We start from the raw sequence: 16,657 nt of genomic DNA on the forward strand, positions 1-16,657 counted from the left end.
CTCCAATGTGGTCAGTGCAGGCCGTCTGCAAGCCTACTTGAGAATTTTGGAGAGTGATCTGTTGAGAAAACGATTTGACAACAAACGCAACATTCTCAAAGAATCTGAATCTCTCCTGGTGCAACTTGAGGCCATTCCCACCAGCACTATTACCAGTTATGCAGGAGAAGTGGCCAACCTCCACCTGTGTTGCAGCTTTTGCCCACTGCCCTTTGTCCTGTCACTGCACACCACTGCAAAGTGCCTGGCCCCACTCATTTGACTTCTGAATTCCAGATGAACAGTTATGAGATTTCTTCTCAGTCTTGTTTTCTGTAGGCTGAATAGTCCCAGGTCTCTCAGCCTTTCCTTGTACAGAGATGCTCCAGGCCCCTAATCATTTTTATGGCCTCCACTGGACTCTCTCCAGAAGTTCCATCGTTTTTGAGCTGAAGAGCCCAGAACTGGACACAGTAATCCAGACATGGCCCCACCAGGGCAGAGATGGGGAGGATAACCTCCTTCAACGTACTGGCCGCATTCCAGCAGGACCAGGATACCACTACTGCCCTTCCTGGCCACAAGGGCACACTGCTGGATCCTGGCCAACCTGTTGTCTACCAGGACCCTCAAGTGTTTTTCTGCAGAGCCCCTAACCTGGGCTAACGCATGTGGTTATTCCTCCTCAGGAGCAAGACCCTACAATTACTTTTGCTGAATCTCATCAGGTTACTCTCTGTCCAACTTAATACGCTGTCCAGGTTTTGCTGACTGGCAGCACAACCTTCTGGCATGTCAGTCTCTCCTCCCGGCTTGGTATGATCCGCAAACTTGCTGAGGGTGGACTCTATCCCTTCGTTCAGGTAAATGAAGACGATGTTGAACAAGACTGGGCCCACTAACTGATAGTTACAGGCCTCATGATCAACACTGGATGAGGCCTGGAGTATAAAGCATTCTGTGAAAAGTCCAGTCTCTTAGTACTGGTAATTTTTGGTATGTGATAGCAGGAAAGGATTGTAAAAGGTGAGGTCCAACTTTCTGCAAGATTCACAAATCCAAACCTGGTTAGAAGTATGAAATGAGAATCACAGAGTGGCTAGGATTGACACAATCTAAAGGAAGGCCGCAATGATATCTCCTTGAAGTTTTCTCTTCCCAAGGCTGACTGAACCCAATTCCTTCAGCCTATCTTCACAGGAGAGGTGTGTCAGCCCTGTGATCCTCTTCACGGCCCTCCTCTGGGCCCTCTCCAAAAGCTTGACATCCTTCCTGTGTTGAGGGCCCCAAACTTGGATGCAGTACTCCGGATGGGCCTCATAAGGGCAGAACAAAGGGGACAATCACCTCCCTTGTCCTGCTGGCCACCCCTCTTCTGTTGGAACCCAGGATGCTGTTGGCCTTCCATGCTGTAAGAGCACATTGCTGACTCGTGTTCAGATTTTTATCCACCAGGACCCACAAGCCCTCCTCAGCAGTGCTACTCTCACAGACTTCCCTTCCCAGTTTGTATATATACCTGGGATTACCTTGACCAAAGTGCAAAACTCTGCACTTTGTTGAACCTCACTAGTTCACAGAGGCCCACCTTTTGAGTTTATCAAGGTCCCTCTGGATGGCATCCCCTCCTGCTGCATTAACCACCCCGCTCAGCTTAGTGTCATCAGCAAACTTGCTGAGGGTGCTCTCAATTCCATCATCTACATCACTCATAAAGATGCTAAAGAGTAAAGACAGACCCCTGGGGAACACCGCTCCAACCAATTCCCTATCTACTGATAAGGACCCAGAGACCCAGAGTCAAGAGAAGAAAAGCACTTCTAGTAACAATCTGGGTGATGAGCATTTCACTAAGCGCAGTCAGTAGCAGCCCTGCTATGACTCTCTTCTGTCTTCTTGACCTTAGTCTACCCATTCCACCTGAAGTCAGGCTCAGAAGAATCAGGGCAGGAAAAATTCCTTGAGTTGGATGGTCTCAGAATAGAAAAGTATTGCCAGATGGAAGAAAGTAACATTTCTGCAGGACAGCGCTACTCGTCCAGACTCACCCCTACTGCAGAAAAGGAAAAGCTGAACCTGAACAATCAAGTTTCTAGGTCTCAAGACAAGGTTATAATGAACTCTATCCAGACAGAATTACGTTCATTTATTTGTTTTTGTTTTGAACTGAACTGCATTCTTCTAGCAGGCAGTACGAATACCTTGTATGTCTATCACTAGAAGGAAAACAATTTCTACAAACTGTGTGTCCTTTGCTGTAGGAAAGTCATAATTACGTATTACATGAAAAATAAATCAAAAGCATATTCATTCTCACAAGCAACTCCTTCCACTCTATTAACAAAGCAAACAAGAAAGAAATCCCAACACATGCGAAGTTCGAAGACTACTGGTCAGTATACTTTGGTCAAAATACTCTGATCCAGATAGGCAAGTGGGAAGGATGTTGACCATGAGAAGGCAAGTGGCACGCCACATTAAACTAGAGAAACAGTTTAATATCTAATAAATAAATGACTCATTCTTTTTCTTCAAGTCAGGTTACTATAATCCAGTGTACCTTTATCCACTGCAGTACTCTGCGATAAGAATTCATTACATTTATCCCAGCCCTTCCAATGAAAATTCTGTCTGCTTCATTACACTGGGAATTTTTTATTACTAGAAAGAAAAAATACAGATTATTTTTGTTTCTACCAGTAAAAGAACTTTAAAGAACTTACAGATCACAGCACTCGCACACATTTTCTGAAATACGAGGCATTAAATATAATAATTTTTTTAAAGTTTGACAACCAAAATTAGACTAAACAACAACAGTTTATCCAGACACTCTTTGACAGTACTCTAGTTTATCCATAAGCTGCCTGGGCATGCAATGGTATAGCTTATGAACATCATCATTTTTAAAGTAAGCTTTCATTTTCTGACGCATTTGAATGACAGCAATTACAGAACTGTGTAATTGCAGGGTTTTCCAAACCATCTCATTTAACCACTTTGGAAGCCTTGCTGGTACTGCAGAACAGTGGTCTCCAGTGTGGGGTGGTGCACACACAGTCCATTCAGGTATGGAAAAAAAATTTTTTTGTACCAAAGTTAAGTTAAATAAAATTATCTCTACCTCATCTTTTTTAATTTACATTTTTGTGCATGTTTTAGAATATACCTAATATATTAGCGCAGTGGTACATGTACATAATTTACAAATAAATAAATAAACATATGGTATGTTGGGGGCAAGTGTAAAATTCTTTTTTTTTTTACTGATGGGTTGCCTAAGAGCATGGAGACCACTGCTCTAAAGAAATAAGACCAAGTTTCAAGTCCCATCAAAGCCTTCTATGTGTTTCACAGCCAGATGCTGTGATAGCTGTTTTGTAGCATGAAAGTCTGTGATCAAAAAGGTTGTGTCACTTAATTGAAATAAGTCATCGGGTCTTATTAGTTAATGCAGGTTGAAAAAGATCTAAGTCATCCTTTACACAGAGCTGTAATATCCCACTGACACAGCACTGAGCCTCAGCCTCCTGCAATCTTACTGGGAGGAAGGATGCAGACAAGCAAATGAAGAGGCATATGAAGAAAAGGGGGACAGAAAACATGCTGCGTATTAAAAAAGCTAGAAGGTGTATTGTTGACGAAGCCCTTGTGTAAATTCTTAGTTGCTTAGGGTAACAAATAATTCTGAAAATCTAAAATGCTACAACCAAACCATAACAAAAGATACATAACTGATGTAACCCCAGTCAATGCATTTCTATATATACAAGTATATGAAGTTAATTTATGCTAGTAAGAGTGCTGCACTTCAGAGGACAATACTGAAATATACTTTCTTGCCACTGTTCTGAGAACATGACATTATCTCTTAAAACCATCAGTACTGCTTTCTCTCCTTAATAGGAGAAAGCTCAAATCTGTGCTCTTCAGAAGGGGTGGGCCTTTGACATCAAGTGTAAGCACCATGGACTTCACTAGAAAATGGTTTCTATTCATCATTTCACCTGTTTGTATTTGTGCCTGAAGAAATTCTGAATGTTGTATACAATCAGATTAACTAATATGAAGAAAGCAGTCAGTATATGTTTTGGCTTTTACCTCTTAAAAATTCTACTAATAGGATAAGTAATTAAGTGTTTACTTCAACTTAGTTTTACCTGCATCAGCAAAATCACAAAAAGGAACTCCTGGTCTGTCTTTCTCAGAATCTTTTGTTAGTATTTCAGTAATACATAAAGACAATTTCTGAAGATCATCAGAATTTTCACATGTAGCTCTTGCATTAACATACAAAGCTGCCAACTTGGCCCAATCATTCTTTTCCTTGCAATGCTGCGAAGAAGGCAAGTGACAAATATTAGCAAATTTGTTTCCAGAATACCAAACAGAAAATATAATGGAATTCAAGAGATAACTAAGATATAATTAAGCAGAAAACAGCAAGATTAATCTATAGCTCGTGTCCTATGAAACTACTGAATGTATTCCGATGACATTTCCCTTAGCTACCCTTTTTGAAAAGAAACAGATCAGAGAGTCTCTATCAGTTCACATGAAGAGTTTGTAATGAAATACAGATGTTTCTAATGATGCTATGATTCAACCTCAGTACTTTATCCTTTTCTCTCTGAAAATTCATATTTTTATTACGTATTTTCTCAAATCATTACAATTTTATTAGCACCACCAACCCAATTTCCTTTCATCAAGGAGTAAGTTAACTTGAATCTTCCTAACAACATGGACTAAAAATAATGTGTGGTCCTCATGAGACACTGATTACTCCGGTGTAACTCTTCTGAGGGTTTTAGGACTCAGGTTATATTAATGTGCTAATCTAATGGCATACACAGAAGAGTTAAATTTAAAACAAGTGGTTTGGGCTACAGATAACTGCAGTGTGCTGTGGTGCAACATCTGCAGGTAAGCCAAGTGAGCTGAGATCTGTTACACACGCATGTCAACAAGGATTTTGTCAACAATAGAGATTTTTGGGAACTGAGTGGACCAAGCTGCAAGCAGTCCTGATCCCCTCCTTAAAGTTTGGCTTCAGGATCTGTGCAGTAATATGTAAGCTATGCTACAATTGTCCATAAGAAATAATCTGTTCTTCAATCTGAAAAATGCAGAGACCTACTGAGTAAGTTACTCTCTAGCATTTTTATATTCTTCAAAATAACCCACCCAGTGTTACCAACTACATCCTTTTATAATTTGCCTTTTTATATAAGGTATGAGCTCTATCCACTGAATAAAGCATTAAACAATTTCTGGTGAGGAAGAATACATCACTACCAATTACAAGCACAACAAACAGTTGCTTAAAATTAGGCGTAAGATAAAAGCTACAAGTATGCAAATTAAAATAAAAACTGACATCACAGAAAAGTCAAAGACAGCTTTTCCCCTGCATTTTAATATTTCCCCACAATAGGCTCACATTAAAAAATATTATCAATAGATTAAAAAGACATAAAAATAGCTGTTTTCCATAGAAGTCATGGCTTCAGCATTCCAAAACACCTGAAACATGCACACACTGTACCTGAATTTCTGCCATTACCAAATTAAAGTCAAAAAGCCAGTCGCTTTTAAAATGCATCTCCTGAAATCTTCAATAAGAAAAAAACGTTAATGCTTAATTTTAACACATCCTAGTGAACTAAACTACAAGGAAGTGATCAACCATTCATTATATTTGGACTAAAAATGATGTAATTATTTATTTGATTTATTACAAATACAGACTGAACACTGAATATGGACATTTACAATCATATCAGAACAAGATAGTGTGTGAATATACAAATAAACGGAGAGAGATATTTTCACAGATAATACTCCCTTGTCTCAGTATAAATGCAACTGAAAAGGTAGGAATAAGACTTGAAATACATTAAGTAAATGCAGACTGTATTTTATATGTTTCTGACACAATGGTTAAAAAAAAAAATAGCTCATTACACAAACTCAAGTGCAATTCCACTTCAAATACCTAGGAGTGGTTTATTCTGATGCTGCCACTGGAATAAGAGATAAATCACCTACATGTGAATAAGCTCAGACAAAGTACTGCTTTACTGAAGCAGTAAAGCTGCTCACTTTTCACAGACACAAACTGTCTCAGTTTTGTGCAGAAAACAGACATGTACTGAGGTTACTTGGAAAGGGCAATTCCTCTATGAATGAGAATCCTAATCTGAAAAGTGAAATCACCTCCAGCTGGTGTGGTAAACTGATAAAACTCAGATATAATTAAAATAGATAAAAACAGATAAAACACTGGGATCCATTGGTTGGAAGGTATTCTATAGGAAATAAGAAAAGCAGCAAACAACTTCTAGGGTGTTCTCCCTTAAAACAGTGTCAGGCTGTTATACTACAGTAAATGCTACGTGTTTGGTTCCTCCAAGAACCAAAGCCTGTAAAATGAACCACTAAGTCATTTATTCAACTTGTGCGTGTGTATATGATGCACATGATGAAAAATATATTGGAGCAAGTAACTGGGAGGCATCAACAGTTTTGAAATCACACATTCTGCTCAGCATAATCCAGCAGCACTGGAAAAAAACCACCCCCCTCCACATTCATCGTGGTACAAATGTTTTTGCAGACTCACAGTAAACTAGAAAACAACTTCAGATGATAAATAATGCTCTTATTGTCTACAATTTGTTTTTTTTTTTTAACTGAGGAAGTATCGTTCATTTATGTGGCCTAAAATATATATTAAACAATTACACTTCTACTACTGTTGGACAAACTTGTCCCACAGCTAGGAAGAGCATCCCACCAGAATGCACTGTAATGATCAGTACTGAAAAAACTAATCATAACTGCAGCCACAGTCCAAGTTTTTGAATAACAATCCTTGACCTCTGAAACACAGTAGATTGACAGCATTTTAAAATACAAGTAGGCATAATATGGCAGTATTTTCCTCTAAAGCACTAAATTTGCATTTTCTTATCACCTTTAAAGCTTTTGTGTAGATTTATAAAATCGAACTGGAAGACAGAACTAAATAGATGTAACTATAAAATAGTTCCTTAAGGACGTACCTGGATTTTATGTTCAGAACAATATCTATTTCCTGGCTTGGAACTTCCAATTGGTGAAGGAGTTTAATTATGTAGTTAAAATGTTCATACTCAAGAAACATACCAGCATCAACAAGCTGTAGTATCAAATCGAGAGGAAAAGTAAGCAAACAAAAAAAGAAAGTCATCATGTTTATTATGTTAATTATCTCCACAGGCAGGCCAGTATGAATGGGAAGAACATGTTACACAGTGAATCTCAGTCAAGAACCAAGGGATAAATGGAAGTCTACACTAAAATTCAGCTAGCCACAATTTTACTTTTTAACAATATTACTGAAAGAATATTTAAGACATATCTTTCTATTTTAAAACAGGCAAAGTATTTCCAAAATTCCTACAAATAGTAGCACAATCAAGCTCATACCTTACAAAAGGCACTGATCAGTGTAGGAACAGCATCTCTTACATTCAAAGAAGCCACACATTCAAAAACTCTCAGAAGAACTTCTAAAGCTGGCTAATTTAAAAAAAAAAAAAAAAAAAAAAAAAAAAGCTCAATTAGTTTTATGATTTTGTATCCTGTTATCCTGTTCAACTAGAAAAGTAGCAATTATTCAAACAGAAACTTCTGATTCTTTTTTCTCCAAGAACTGAGTACTAAATGAACATTTTACAAGAAGTGCTGTAGCATTCCTTAAAAAAAAGAAAAAAAAAAAGAAAAAAAAAAGAAAACCCCCCAAATGGAGAAAATGTGGGTAAAAGATTTCCAAAGTATTTCAAGGCCACTTACTAGTGTATTAATCTGTGCAGTTACATTCAACATCTGGAATAATTCTTGCAACAAACTTTTGTTGAGCAAACAAATGAGAAGATCATTCAGCACTTGAAAATCAAAATTCTCACCACGGGCAACTTCTCTGTAATACCTGACAAATATTTGGACTGAAAAAGCAATTAAAATGGTTTTATTTTGGGACAACTAATGCTACTTAAGCAAATTATTTCCTAAATCTTTAAATGCAGTGTAACAACTCTTAATCATCCAGGATACTGCGGCACAGGGATATGTAGAAATATGTAGGTTCAAGGAATGTACCATGGTAACATCACTAAGAACAAAGTGACTATTCTGAAATACCTCATGTCACTGAGCTGAACTCCCTAACTCCTTTAAGGATTCAAAAAAGCTTAGCTGACTTAGAGTAGCAGAAAAATGCACAAAATGAGGCTAAACGTGGCAGCACACCAAGGCAGTGAGGCTCTTCCAGATGCTGTAGGAAGTGAAGTGCAGTGATGCCATGGTAGATGGCCTTAGCAGCCATTCCAGAGCCAATCGTAATAGATGTGTGCTGTAGCCCCTGAGAACTCAAGTGTTATCTGCATTACAGCACTACTTCATCAAAGGAACACAGGACACAGCAGAATCATATGTTCACATCAGATGTACTACACCCCCTCTACACTTTCAAAAACTTAAGTACAAATAGAATGACTGCTCAGGCTAAAATCAAGTCTTTTTTGACTGAACTCAAAGGTTCACACTGATCTGAATCAACTCTTCTCTCCAAAATGTGAAAACTGGAATTGTTTGGACATACAGCAGTGCGAAAGGACTAAACTAAAGCTGTTTGGATGCTATAACAGCACTTCACTTAAAATAGCTTAATTCTAAAGTTCCTGGATTTGTAATGTTTAGTCAAGATGTTGCTAAAAAGTGCCTTAACAAAATCCTGGTTGTTAAACCTTGCCCCAGTTACTCATATCTATTCTCAAGCCTAGTTCCATTCAGGCTGAGTTCATTTCTTGGGTAAAACAGATTTGTAACAATCTCCTCAGATAACTGCGTACCTAAATACTCATCCTTAATGTGAAAACAGAACATGAAAACAGACAGGTTCCTCTAAAATGACAATTTTATTCACTGTAGAAATAAATGTCACCTGTTTTTCTCCCAAGTCTCTCTATTTAACTTGCTTTAAATAAGCTACGTATCAGATACACATAAAAAGCTACCTGCAAGTAGCTGCTACCATACCTGCACGTTTCAGAAGGCCTGATTCATTGATACTAATGTATGTCTTAAGTATTGCCATGCAAATCTAGAAAAAAAATTAAAAAAAATAACATTAAATATGACCTCAGTTTATGCCAAACAAATGAACTACCCAGAAGTATGAGCTCTATAAGGAAGAAACCTTTACACTGCTTTTAATTATTTAAAATACTGATAAAAGCTGCAAGAAGGTAACTGGGTCAAAGGAAAACAAATCAAGCAGAAAAATAATATAGACAAAATGTTTGGGAAAGGAGCTGCTAGGACCACAACTGCACGCGTGTGTGGGCATACACTCAGCAAAGAAAAATATAATTTGAAAATATACTTTCTTTGCAATTAGTAAAATGTGGCATGCTCAACAAACAGAATGGGAAGCAATGAATTGGAAGTGAAAATATGAGAAACAAAAATTCTATAAATGTACTGACCACCATGAAGACTCACTCATAACGACACAAAGAAACAAGCTGGACATTCAGTTATCATTTCACCATGGACCCACTTATTTTAGAAATCCTACACTCATGTTTTATTTCGTACTGGAACACTCACGTCTTAACATTGTAAGCTGCTTCAAAAATACATTAACCTCAGGTTTGGGATATTTACACATTTTGCTGCAGATGAAAAAGGAAAGTCCACTGAGATTAAACACAGAGTTCTGAATCAGAAAACAAAACACAGCAACACCCCTTCAGATACCCTTTGTCACTTGTGGAACATCCACAGTCTTTCCACCAAACAATTTAAAATTGGTCTTATATTTAATACTACTTTGTGAAACACTGAAAAATCAAGTTTCTCCCTTCCAGATTTGTAAACATGTTATCATAGAATTGAGCTCTGCATATATTTAAAGGTAACTCTGAGATGAGGCAGGACTCACTCATTGAGTTTGTTACAGTGAATGAATTATCACAAAAGCAGGAGGTACTGGCTTCTGGCCAAGACACCTTTCTTGTTTTATATAACCATTAACCTTTTCAGATCAAGTTACATGAAGATTGTACATTAAAAACGTTGATTATAATATTACTTTTATTTTGAAAAACATCATAATGTTGCTGAATTGGTCTAAGAGATCCCTTATGGAAAACTGCTCTGTCACTCTGCAATGGGTTAACCCAAATCTACAATCCCAAGTGGCCAAGGGCACTTCCAAAACAAACTTGAGCACATGCTTACAGTATGTAAATCAATCTCGTTTCTTCAGGAATCTCTTATCCTTCTCCTCCTTTGGACTGACACCCAAAAATAGCCAAGATTGCATCTGCAGCTTTGAATGTTGCAATTATTAGTGAAATTGCTTGGAAAATCCAGTCGTAGTATGATTTAATCATGGGACACAACACACTACACGTGCAAAGGAAACAGACTGTGTGCTTCATTTAGAGATTCTAGAGGGCTTCAGCTAATGGTTTTGATTTAAAGGTATTACTGAATATACAGACCGCATAAAATGGGAGAATCCTGAGTTTTTGAAACTTGAATTTTGAGTTAATCATAATAAATTTAAAATGAATATTCATGAAACTAGAAGGAGACGATTTTTGTTTTCAAAAAGTAACGCAGATCACACTATTCTACCACTGGTCACCTACTGCAGATCACACTATTCTGTCACCTACCACTTGATCCAGAAATCATTTAACATGACAATTTAATAAAAACCTTAATAAAATGGTTGTGTATCTTTTATAAGCAACTGACTGCCCAGTAAAACAGCTCTACTGCAGTCACACGGAGGTGCTTAAATTACAAGAATGAGCACAAAAACCCATGACATCTTTCAGCTTCTCCCAGTGTGCACTCTGATGTTTAGTAAGAGGGAAAATCCCATGCTGCAGCACTGCTTTTGTTAAGAGATTCATTTCTTACAGGGTATGAGCATCTCTGAAATGCACAGTCCATACTAACTGTGGCTGAAGATCATCAACAGGACTAAAAATTATTTGACGTTGGTTACAGTTGGTAATAATTGATCTGCACCAAATAAGTCTCTTTATTTAAGAAGCCAGATTAAAAAGCATCAGCCAGCTGTAATGCTTTATTGGGACGAAGTTCCCTGCTCCTCATCAGCTATCTAGACACTGCAATCTATGATCCGTTGCTGCAGATCTGCAGATGGAGCAGGAGCTGTTCTCATGCTAATAAAAGACAGAAGCCCTGGTCATCACAGCAGTTGCTGCTTCCCACAGCCTGATACGCACAGGCTCTCGCTGCACTTCCTTGCAGGTATAGTTGGGGTTCAATCCCACGTGTGCACGCTCTCAGAGAAGATTCACTCCATCTTTCTTTGTGCAGCATCAGACTCTAAACACTGTGCAGTGTGTTGCCCTCCACGTCTTAGTGACACAAATTTTCAACCATTACGTCCCTATGGATAAGAACACCATCTTCCTCCTGCCCAAGCCTCCGTGAAAGGTTCTAATTGTGCCCAGAAAGCAGCAACCACTCTCCAGCTTAATTTGAGGCCTCTGAATGTAATGAAAATAAACCCATTGGTTTATTGGTCAGACTCTCAAAAAAAGATTTTTCATATTTTAGATCAGCCAATCCAGGGGGTCTAGAGGATCTACAGTAAAAGTCTCAATGGTTAAAAGTATCACAGCAGGATGTGATATGCATCTACTGTACTTGCAGACAAAAGTTTAACCTCTTTCATGCAACCAAGGGGAATAAAACATGAGAAGTTCCAGCACCTTGAAGGAAATGGATTTAAAAAAAAAAAGGATGCTGGGCACCTTTTACCTCCAAATACTAAAGCATTTTTCCTGCAGTAAGTGGCAATAAAGGATACACCCACACTGCAAAACAGCAGATGTCTGGTACACGAAGAGGAGATATTTCCCTGTATTAGTAACTCATTATTTTAATCAATTAGTTTTGCATTCCTACATTAAAAAAAACACAAAACATGGCCTTAAATGGGTGACAACACTGCCGCTTACAACAAGCAAAATCAGCACTAACAACTCATATTTTTGCCATTTTAACTTCAATGTCTAAAACATTTGTTGTCACTATTAATACGTTTCTTTTAAATTGCAGTGAGATGCCTTTGCATACATGCAGAAGTTTTTTGTTTTCTTTTTAAATACAGCAACCCCACGTAACTTTCTGAAAATGCCTACAACTTCTGAAGCTCTTAAGAGCTGGAAAGACACTGATGCTGAGAAACACCTGGGAATCTCAACAGAAGACTAATGTTATTCTATGTCAAACAATGCTCCAACGGCACCTGCACTTATGAGACATCTGAAACAATAGATTACTTAGTTTTGTATGGCCTTTTCAAGTACGAAGTGATCAGGATTTTTCAGTCTTATTTCCTATAGCTGCTGAATTGACAGAACAAAACTAAAAAACTCAAAAGGCAGCTATTCTTGGAAGGCCAGCCATGCCTAAACCTAGTTAAAGCCATCACCTTACCTCTGCAGAGTATTTAAAGAAGCCTTGATAGTCTTGTTTACTTTGCCTAATGCAAAAGAAATTTAACTGTGAAATGGAAGGCAGCTTTATTTAAATAAATAAAACCAGTAATTTGCAGAACTCCTTGAGCTCAAGAGTACACGGATTTTCAAAACAAAGGATGTTTTCAAGAATTAAACCCCTGTTTTGTTGTCAATTAGGACTGTAAAGAGTACTAAATCCTAGCAAGTTAGGCGTTAAGTCATCAACACTTAATGAAAATGAAGGAACTTCCACTGCGGGGAAAGACAGCCTTCTTCGAAAATTCGGGTAACAATCACTGCTGGAAACTTAATTCTAACCACGCAGACTAGTGTTCTGCTTAATGGATCATAAACAGCTTTATTTCCCCTGAATTTGACACGATGACTTCTTTGTTGCTGCTTTACCAGTCCTCCTTTTATGTACTTTGGTGCCACCATGAGGTGTGCAGCCAATTATCATTTTAAATAGACCTATTCAAAAAACCTCCAAAACAAAACAAAACGAAAATATACTTCCAGACTATCAAGAAAGGCAGGTTATGTTTGCTGGGCAGAAAATGAGGTGTGCTGCACCACAACTAAACTCATTTAATAGCTCAACACAAATATTATTGTTCTGTAGCACATACATACAGAAGCACTACAAACTACAACAATTCATACAAATTAGCTGAAAATCACTGATATCCACTGTTTCCTGCCAAAGACATTTCACAACTGAGACAAAAAGAAAACATTTCATGATGAATTATTCTCAAATGATCCTAGCATTTTTAAGCTGTCATGTAAGTTTTTTTCCAAGAGGTTGCAAAGCATTAGGAAAAAAAAAAAAAAAAACTCCACAAAAAACAGCTTTTCTCAAGACATAAAAAGGAAAAACACTGAAATTGGAAATAACACCAAACTGCACTCACTTATTTTAGAAGTTCTGATACAGTAAGTTTAAGATTTTAGAACAGCATTTGCCTCAATCAGGTTCAATGCTTATTACATTATTTTTCACATTTGCATTCTTTAATTTCTTGCTTACTGACACTCAAGATAAAACTGTAACTCACACCAATTAGATGCTAGGGAAGAAATAGTCTTGTGAGATCAGCTAAGGACAAGTTTAGGTAGGTGTCTGTACTTGTTTAGTTGTTTTAGTATTTTATTTCCTTCTAAATGACTTATATAACCACCTAAGTCTCAGCCAATTCCAAAATCTCATTACATGACAGCACAATTAGTTTGCCTTCCACAGTTCTTGGAAGCAGCACAGACTCAATTTATCGTTAAAGGGTTTGAAAACACAGCTACTTTGCTCACCACCATAAAAGTAATATTGTTTGCAAGTGGAAAAACTGCTGCTCTGCTTGTGAACCAGACGTGCACCTGCTTCACAAAGTTTGCAGAAAGTAATATATCACAGGTGGCTTTTAAGAACATACACGAAGTCTGGGTTTGCTTGCAGGTCTCTGATGTTTGCATGGAAATGTCTCAGAATCTTCCCACTTACTACTCTATACTGGCATGCCCTAATACCTGCTCTTTTGTTGATGTCTGTACTCTTCAAAAATCTGCAAGTTCAAAGCTACACCATTTAAAAAAAGGAACAAACCATAAAACATCTTCAAAAGGTCTTCTGAACATCATTTGACCCATCAGTCTCTGACATTTAATCTCCCTCAAAATATAAACGAGGACAGGAGATGCTGATTTGCATTAAAACCAGTTGCAACTTACAATCTATTTCTTTCGTCACTAAATCTTCTTACCTTTTCATGCCCTGGTTTAGGAACATGCCAAAACCAACATTTTGATCTTTCACAGCCACGCAAAGTCACAAAATAAAATCTGCAGTATCTACGGGGCAGGTTAATCATCTCCAGGAGCTGCTGGACTGAATGGGAAGCCTAAAAACAAAACAAAATTAAAACAAGCAGAAAAAAAGCAGCTTTTTTTTTTTTAAAGCATGCATGTCCATTTTTTGGAGATTTTCAGAGTATCTAGGTACGAGAAGAATAAAAACAACAAAATACTGCATGGCTCTGGGGAACTGTCTGAGAATTCTGGGTAGGTAAAATTCCTTTATCCTTTCCAGCACCCAGCAAAATGGATGATGCAGTCTCTCCTAAAAATACGAAACTTTCTCAGCTTTTCAGTTCTACAAAAACAATAAAACAAAGAGCATTATGCATGTTTTGTTTAAGCTGGAAACAGAATTCAACAAAGGTTCACTGTGAACATGTCTCATCATCACTGACTGCGTTCCCAGAAATTCTATTTATTCATTTTTAACATTTTAGAGGACTAGAAACGTAAATATACATAGGTTAATAATTTCTTACTACATAAAGAGAGAACTGTCTCAATATTCATACTGAATTTACTGCCAAAGTATCAAAATTCATTAAGGATTCAGCAACTCACTTTTATATTTTTGTCTGTCTTCCCTGTCTCAGAATCTCCGTAAGTTTGCAGGGGCAGTGAAAGACTTCTTCCTGAGAATCTATCATCTAGAAATTAGGATAAGGACAATAAATGGATCACGTAATAAAATGAGTCATCATGAAACCACTCTCATGTATCTTATTTCCCTTTGTATTTAGGAATCCTTCCAGTCACAGGCATGATTAATGAAAATTTGATTAATACAGTCTAAAAACCAGCAATCTAACTTAAGAGATTTCTTAATTATCCTGATATGAAGTAAACAAACTTCAAGAGAAAGGACTTGAGGTTAAACTTTTGAATTAAAAACTTCCCTACTTTGTGCGAGGTTTCTTATCCTGAAAAGAGAATGAAAGATGAGAAAAGAAACTGAATCAAAATATCCAGAAGTTCCAATCTCAAAAGGAAAAAAACCAAACAAACCTTTAGCAGTGATCCTTGCACTACCGCATCACTAACAAGAATTTTTTTCCAGAACTGAAATAAAATCTTTAATAACCTACATGTTTAAGCGCTACAATGTGAAGCTCAAGTCCAGTGGAAGTTACTGGTTTCTTAACCGTGAAACTTGGGTTTAGATCCTTAATTATTGCTGATGCTGGAGCTTTCTTCTTCTCAAGAATGAGCAATCTTGCAGTATTAATGGAAGACACAAGTTCAAATTCTTCAATTTCATATTTAAATAGAAGGATGAGCTTTCGAATGCCTTCCTTCCTGGGGTGCCCATCTGGCCTCTTTAAAGAACTGGGCATTCAAAAGGCAGGGTGCTTTCCAAAAAACTACAGTTTAAATAAAGAACATCCAATAAACAGTCATGTTCCAGTGGAGATTTGCACTCTTGATCTGTGCATCATTCTAGACAGACAGGACAGTCGTAGGATGGGAAGCATACATATAACAGAACAATTAGTGACAGAAATGTTAAGTACTGTCATAGCAGCACGATTCTGTGCAGCAGTGATAGGGAATTTAGGAAAGGAAAGATTTAGCCACAGAAAGAACATTGAGAAAACAGTCGGCTACCAGCTGCAGAAATAAAATGCCCCTGAGAACTTTTAACTCAGGAGTTTCCTCCCACAATTCTAGCTCTCACACAACAATGGAATCATCAAAGTTGGAAAAATGACCTCTGAGATCATCTAGTTCAATCATCAGCTCACCCCCACTATGCCTACTAAACCATGTCCCTCACTGCCACATCTACACACTTCTTGAACACCTCCAGTGATGGCGACTCTTCCGCTCCCCCAGGCAGCCTGTTTCAATGCAATACCACTATTTCCAAGAAGTTTTTCCCAGTGATCAGCCTAACAAGCCTGTCCCCACTGCCCGGAGTTCCTGGCCAGGTCCTTGGAACAGTCTGCACTCTCTCTTCCCACCACATCAAATTAACAGGGAGCAGATCTTAAAGAGTTGATCCTGCCTTCATCGTTCAAACAAACAAGAAAAACCCACAAAAAACCTGTTTTACTCTTTCCTGGCACAGATGCTCTTGCTTTGGCAGCTTTTTTGACCAATGCTAAGGAAGCTTTAGAAGAACTCTTCAGAAGATTTATACACTTTTAAAGCCAAAGCCACAAGCAAGTTTAAACCACTGTAGTCTACAGACATATTTCAGTCTGTAATTTCATATTTACAGACATATAGTTGCTTCTTAGAGCATTTATGTTTCTTGCACTTCCTAA

General features: G+C 37.7%; 1 protein-coding gene across 3 annotated transcripts in view; it reads right to left on the reverse strand.

The window, feature by feature from the left end:
- Window positions 1–16,657, reverse strand: part of TOPAZ1 (testis and ovary specific TOPAZ 1) — a 44,773-nt gene that overhangs the window by 13,676 nt on the left and 14,440 nt on the right. For all 3 annotated transcript variants that reach the window (XM_048951764.1, XM_048951766.1, XM_048951765.1), the window contains 9 exons: window positions 14,952–15,037; window positions 14,297–14,434; window positions 9,064–9,127; window positions 7,819–7,970; window positions 7,453–7,545; window positions 7,047–7,162; window positions 5,528–5,594; window positions 4,140–4,314; window positions 2,540–2,640 (listed from right to left, as the gene is read on the reverse strand). In XM_048951764.1, the coding sequence (XP_048807721.1) occupies window positions 2,540–2,640; window positions 4,140–4,314; window positions 5,528–5,594; window positions 7,047–7,162; window positions 7,453–7,545; window positions 7,819–7,970; window positions 9,064–9,127; window positions 14,297–14,434; window positions 14,952–15,037 (992 nt within the window). The remainder of the gene's footprint in view (window positions 1–2,539; window positions 2,641–4,139; window positions 4,315–5,527; window positions 5,595–7,046; window positions 7,163–7,452; window positions 7,546–7,818; window positions 7,971–9,063; window positions 9,128–14,296; window positions 14,435–14,951; window positions 15,038–16,657) is intronic.

This window comes from Lagopus muta, chromosome 7, assembly GCF_023343835.1.
Source record: "Lagopus muta isolate bLagMut1 chromosome 7, bLagMut1 primary, whole genome shotgun sequence".
In the NCBI taxonomy this organism is placed as follows: Eukaryota; Metazoa; Chordata; class Aves; order Galliformes; family Phasianidae; genus Lagopus; species Lagopus muta.